This window comes from Coturnix japonica, chromosome 2, assembly GCF_054131305.1.
Source record: "Coturnix japonica strain WE chromosome 2, WE-NBRP24, whole genome shotgun sequence".
Lineage (NCBI taxonomy): Eukaryota > Metazoa > Chordata > Aves > Galliformes > Phasianidae > Coturnix > Coturnix japonica.
The window spans coordinates 92,759,147-92,765,408 of record NC_140664.1 but is presented as its reverse complement, the minus strand read 5'-3'; the positions used below and the strand labels follow the sequence as shown (position 1 = coordinate 92,765,408).

General features: G+C 50.5%; 1 protein-coding gene across 9 annotated transcripts in view; it reads left to right on the top strand.

The window, feature by feature from the left end:
- Positions 1 to 2,454: 2,454 nt before the first annotated feature.
- The window catches only part of EPB41L4B (erythrocyte membrane protein band 4.1 like 4B), a 162,422-nt gene continuing 158,614 nt past the window's right edge, over positions 2,455 to 6,262 (top strand). For 8 of the 9 annotated variants that reach the window (XR_014942886.1, XR_014942885.1, XR_014942884.1 and 5 more), the window contains exon 1: positions 2,455 to 2,936. Coding sequence is in view for 4 of the 9 variants with exons in the window: in XM_015854293.3 (XP_015709779.1) it covers positions 2,637 to 2,936 (300 nt within the window). In the remaining 5 variants the exon portion in view is untranslated. Of the gene's footprint in view, positions 2,937 to 3,034; positions 3,516 to 6,262 lie in introns of those variants that run through there. The other variant, XM_085538075.1, reaches the window with a different exon arrangement.

Here is a 6,262-nt window from a genome sequence, read left to right as displayed (position 1 = left end):
AAACACACGATAGCCTTGTGCTACATGAATGTTGCCATCTAATGAATGATCCTGCTGAAAAGTATCTCCTTTAAGCAATTACTATTTCATTTCATTTCTAGCTTTAGAAAGCAAACAAAACATAAAAATCCATGTATGTATATGTATGCCACACCTTCTCAAGCTTCTTTTTTCCCCGAGTGTTATTCACATAGATACGTATATTTGCAGCAATAATTGCTCTTTGTTTGAATCCTTTTGAGCAAGTCTCCTTTAGTAATGGCCATCACGAAACATATTCTGGCAGAATATGCAAAATTCTGCAAAAGATAAGTCTGTTGATGCTACTCAGGAAAGACATAACGTTTACTCAAGAACAGAAACTCTACCTGCATGTAAATTAAATGTAGAGCACTACTTTGCAGATAGTTAAAGTCAATCAGGCCAGGAGCAATCCACCAATGTGACTGTAGCAATGAAAGGTAAAGCGAGTAAGAGGACTCTGGTATACAGACAGCTCACATGTACCCAGTGAAGGAAAATTCCCTCTGTGGGACTGTCAGTGGTTTGTTCACCATCCACGAGAACTGGCTGCTTCCATTATGAAACTATGGAAAAGCAGACGGAGTTCAGAAGAAGTGTAGATGTGAGGGACATGGGTAGTGGGCACGGTGGCGATGGGTCAATGGCTGGACTAGATAGATGATCTTAGTGGTATTTTCCAACCTTAGCTATTCTATGACTTCCATGGGAGACTGGAGTATTCACTGGGAGGCAGATGTTGCAGTGAAGAGCTATTTCAGTGAAGATCTAAAAGCAGTGCATGTAACTATGGCATAGCTAAGGACCACAGAAGGAACTGTAGTTTCTTCATGTGCCTCTGATGGGGAAGAAAGCAAGCAGCAGTTGTGCTGAGAAGCACCACAGGACAGATTTACCACCAAAACCAGATCACTTCAGGGCTTGTCCAGCTGAAAATGAGGAGATAATGTAAAGAGGTAAAGTGCAAACCAGCATGTAAATATCCATTTTATCACCTCTCATCTTGTGATAAATGTGTCATGGCTTCCTCCATACCCACAGCTGCTCAGGGCCCTTGTTTCATAGCTAAAGAAAACTCTCCTGGCAGCATGATACAAAACAGTGGTGGACTGTTTGACTCCAGAAACTTTATTTCCTCCCAACAACTCTTCAGGTGGTTCAGGACTGGACCTCCTGTACTGCAGGAACACAGGGAGGGATCAGGTGGTGATTTGTTGGCACCATTTGGAGTTGACACAAAGAGATGAGCTGAAGCACTTTAGAAGGCTTCACAGCCAGCCAACAGAAGGATGCTAGTGACAGCCAGCCTGGGAGCAAGGCAAAGGGGAACAAACCCAGATCTGGACTCTTTAGCAGGGTCTGTTGTGGCAGGGAAAGGGTAAATGGTTTCAAACTGAAAGAAGGGAGACTTGGTGTTCAAGACCAGGTTGGACAGGGCCCTGGGCAACCTGATCTAGTAAATGTGTATGTTTGGTGGCCCTGCTAGGCAGGGGGGTTGGATCTACATGATCCTTGAGGTCCCTTCCAACCCAGGTCATTCTGTGATTCTGTGGACTGGATATAAGGAAGCAGTTATTCACAATTAAGGATAGTGAAGCGCTAGAACAGGTTGCCCAGAGAAGTGGTGGATGCTCATCCCTGGAGATGTGCAAGGTCAGGCTGGATGTGGCTCTGAACACCCTGAGTGTCCCTGTTCATCAGAGTGGATTTGCACTACATCTAGTAGGGTCCCTTCCAAATCAAGTGATTTTATGATTCTATGGAAAAGATCTCCAGAACTTCAGAAGCATCCAATACCTTCTGTCCACACTCCCTAGATGGCGTAGCTGGCCATGGGTGACACTGATTGTCACAGAATCACACAGAATCACAGAATGACCCGGGTTGGAAGGGACATCAAGGATCATGTAGTTCCAACCCCCTGCCTAGCAGGGCCACCAAACATACACCTTTACTAGATCAGGTTGCCCAGAGCCCCGTCCAACCTGGTCTTGAACACCATTGTCCCAGCAATGCCACTGCGTCATGCATGGCGCCTCGGCAGATGCGCTCCCCCCAGAGCCAACCTATGTAAATACTGATCTTATTGACTCTGATACCAATGGACGCGACGTGACGCTGGAATAAACCCACAAGTGTGCCTCGCAGAAACAAGAGGGAACAAAACACCTGCAAGCTCTGGACACAACGCTTCCTCCGCGGGACCTCATCCTGCTGGTTGTCTCCTTAACAACGGCGATCTCAGAGAGACGCCTCTCCCCTCCCCACCTGAGGATGCTCGCACACAAACCCCACACGGCGGTGGCCGGGCTGCCTCGTTCCGGCCTCCACGCCCCGCGTTGCCCTGCCACAGGTGTTGCCTCTGCGCTCGCCCGCCTCAGCGGCTCCCCCTGCCCGCGGCCCGCGGCACAAGAGGCGGCGGCGCGTCCCGCCCCCCGTTCCGCTGTGGGGCGGCGCTGCGGAGGGCGGAGCGGGCGGCGGGGGCGGGCCGGCCGGCGCCCGGCGCGGGCTGGCTCCCGGCGGGCGGCGCTGCTGCGTTGCTCCGGGAGGCGCCCGGGGCCGGGCGCGGAGCTGCGGGCTCGGGGGTGTGAGCGGCCGGGCAGGGCGCCCCCAGGATGCTGCGGTTCTTGCGCAGGACCTTTGGCCGGCGGTCGATGCAGCGCTACGGGCGAGGAGCGGGGCGCGGGGCCGGGCGAGGCGGGCTCGGAGGCGAGGGCGACGAGCGGGACGGTGGGCTGCGAGGAGCCGCCGCGGCCGCCGTCGTCTCCGGGGGTTTCCCCTCTTCGCCGCACCCCGGCGGGGTCGCGCACGGCGCCGGAGCTCCCGTCCACATCCCCGCCGCCGGCGGCAGCAAACCGGTGCTGCAGTGCCGCGTCCTCCTCCTGGACGGCACCGAAGTCAGCGTGGAGCTGCCGGTGAGTAACGCGGTTCGCTCCGACCCCTCCGCATCTCTCCTGTACCCGCTGGCGTCGCTTCCTCGCTCCCCTCTCTCCGCCCGCATACACCTGCCGCCAGGTGCGCCTCCCGCCATGGCCGCGGCTCCTTCCTTCCCCGGAGCGAGCGCGGAGAGCGGCACCTGCGCCTCCGCCCCCCGGAGCCACTCGGGGGGAGCTCGCTGCTGTAGCTACTCGGCGGGCTCGTCGCTCCCAACCTGTGGAGCCGGTGCCGGGGCTGCCGTCGGGCCGTCGGTGCGGGGCCGCCTCCGAACTTTCCGCTCTCCCGCCTCTGCCGCGTTCCCGTGTGTTGCTTCTGGGGGCGTTTCGGCGTCGCCGGAGCCCGGTGGGCGCCCTCCCTGCACGCCGCGGTGAAGCTGTTCGGGTAGTCGTTGCCGGGGCCGCTGAGTGCCCGGCGCCCGTCTTTTCCTGCTGCCCCTCCCCCGTGAGAACCGAGGTTTCCTGCGAAGCGGTGTTACAGTTTCTCGTATCGGGAAAACATTGAAACTTGTTTCGAAACTAAAGAATCGGCGGCCATTAAGCCTGACCTACAAAAAGCAGGTGGGAGAACTTGGTTGCGGCGTTAACAACCTGATCTATCTCACGCTGCTTTTAGAATCATACAATGTCCCGAATTGGAAGGGACCCATAAGGATCGTTTTACTCTCTGTTGGTGTGAAAGATGTGATGGTTTGTTTTTCTTTCTTTTTTAGGATACTTCTTGAATTTTGTTGGGTGCCCTCCATGCTAATAATCACCTGTGTATGTTGGCATGATTTAACTAGAATACGGAAATTGGGGGTCCAACTGTTTTCTGCTTAAAAGAAACTGAAGTGATGGGCTATTGCTCCAATAGGGGAGTGTGGAATGGGGCCACCTAGAGATGCTGCCTCACACTCAGCCCCTTCCCTCGCAGAGCAGTTCACACACCTCTAGGCACTGGCAATGCTAATGGCTTTCCTCTCTTCACATCTCCTTCTCAACTTGCTGCAGTCCTCCTAACATCTCAGCACGAGGCTTGTCTTAAAAGAACTCAAATGTTATCTGCATGCTGAGGATATGCTTATAGACGTCTATGTAGATAAGCTCAATAAATATTTCATGTAAGGTTATACTCCTTGCAACTTATCAGAGTCCAGCTATTGCTATAGAACCTGTTTAAGATAGTCTGCAGGTTTGAAACAGCAGGTAATGGTAAACCTTGAATAGTCCTTGAGTATTTGGAGCATGTGGAAGTGTACCAGCTTGGTCCAGTAAAGAAGCTGTAGAGTATACTTGCTTGTGCTGTGATGTCCAAGCCAAGCTTGGATATCAGTGGTGATACAAGATGCACGCTTGGTGGTTGTAGTTCCTTTATCCAGTGAGAGGATGAGAAGTCAGAGCGTTCTTTGGTACCATTTCTAGGCTGCTGGAGGATGTTGGGGTGCGAAACAGCTATCAGTGCCTTGGGGATTAAAAAGGGTGCTGTCGAATTGCATCTCTGCTCCTCATGCTGCTTCCCTTTCTTTCACAGAAAGTAACACCCACACAGAGAGGCAGAAAAACTGAAAGAGGCGTTGCACCATTTATAGAATTTGATCAGGAATGTTTCCCTGAGCTTTGGAACACCGGTTTTGATGGGATTAGGGCCTGAGACAGAACGCACTTTAATACTCAGAAGCTGTTGTACTGTACTTGTTAAGCAGAATGAACTGGGCAGTATTTTCTCTATAGCATTAGAAGCGAGGAAATCAGCGTATGGTTGATTCTCAACATTTCAGCTTAGTTTTTCTTTGGCAAAGGAATGAGTGTGGTCCCTGCTCTAGCAGCGAGACAGCTTACCCTGGAAGTCTAGTATGTGGGTAATTGCTGAGGACTTTGTGCTGCTGATCACGCTCGCAAGCACTTATTTCAGGAGATACTGGCATCTGGAAAATGTGCTCCTTCTACTGCCTGTGAACATTAAAACCCAGCTGTCTTTCCAGGGGTAAAAGGAACACGTTGGCATTAGGGCACAATAATTTCATAACTAATGCTTCTCAAACTGCTACCTGAAACTTAATTGGAATTGATTTCAAGGCTTGTTAGATATTAATTAAAAAGACTGCAGGGTCTGTGTGTTTGTGTGGAGGAATGGCAGAGAGGCATGGCTGCTTGAAAACTTCAGCTGCGTGTGCAGGAAGAAAAAGTTCAGTTGTTTTGCTTGGTTGGTTTGTTTAATATACATTAAAGCTAAAACCCCGACTCCTTTGTGTAGGTGAAGTGTATCAGGTTCTGCCCCGGTGTTTTCTCTTATGTGGGGGCTGGTGGTATTGCTGGAAAAACAAATGGCACGTCAGTAGGCCGATACCATCTTTGAGGTTAATATCAGCATTTATGCAATAGTACCTATGTTAGAAATGGTAGAGTTGGTAAGTTTTAGTAATGTTCCCACCTGAATTCTTCATCAGCTTGTTCTTCTGGAGGCTGTGTGGAAGTATTGTGACCAGAGTCACCTTTCTTGTTTATCTGCATTTCCCCTACCGCTTCCTCAAGGAATATTTGCACTTTACTCTTCCTTACAGAACGTGCACAGGGCCTCCCCTGCCCTCAAGTTCCCCATCTGCCTTTCACTTGTAGGTGCTCCCTGGCTTTCCTGTACTTGTTTCCTCCTCATACGGTGTCAACATAAAATTATTCTGAGCTGTGGAGAACCCTGGGTAATGATTTCTGTACTCAGCTTCTTGCACGGAGTTTCAAGGATTGCTTAATAGTGGTGGCTTTTTGGTTGCTCTTAAGGCAAGACTTAAAGTACTTTAAAAGTATTCTTTCTGAACAGAATGATGCACTGGATGGATTTTTAAATCCACAAGCTCCTCAGGGCCCTGTGCTGAATCTGAGATTGGCTCTGGGAGTGGCTGTTTGCCACCTCCCATGTTAAGGGTGTTAAGGAGGTATCATCGCTTCTAGTTGACCCAATGCCACGCTTGTGCACACCTAAATCTGGTTGTAAGGATTGATGCAAGAAAAAAGGAGTATACTTAGAAGTAAACGTGCAGGGAAAAACACAATAGGAAGCTGTTGTGTGTTTGGATCTTGCATCTCAGCTGTGGGTAGATGGAAGGCCACTTGCTCACTGCTGTCAACACAGTCCTCCCTTCGTTTTCTAGAGAACTCATGAGTTTAATGAAAGAAACTAGTTATAGGTGATGCTGTGTTCTTACATAAAGAATACAGGCAAGGAGCACTGACTTTTACACAGCAATGATGATGCCTGCTAGTTAATACATAAATGCGAAGGTTTGTAGATAGCTTTAAGGTGAGGCCCAAAAAATCCCAAATTTTTGTTG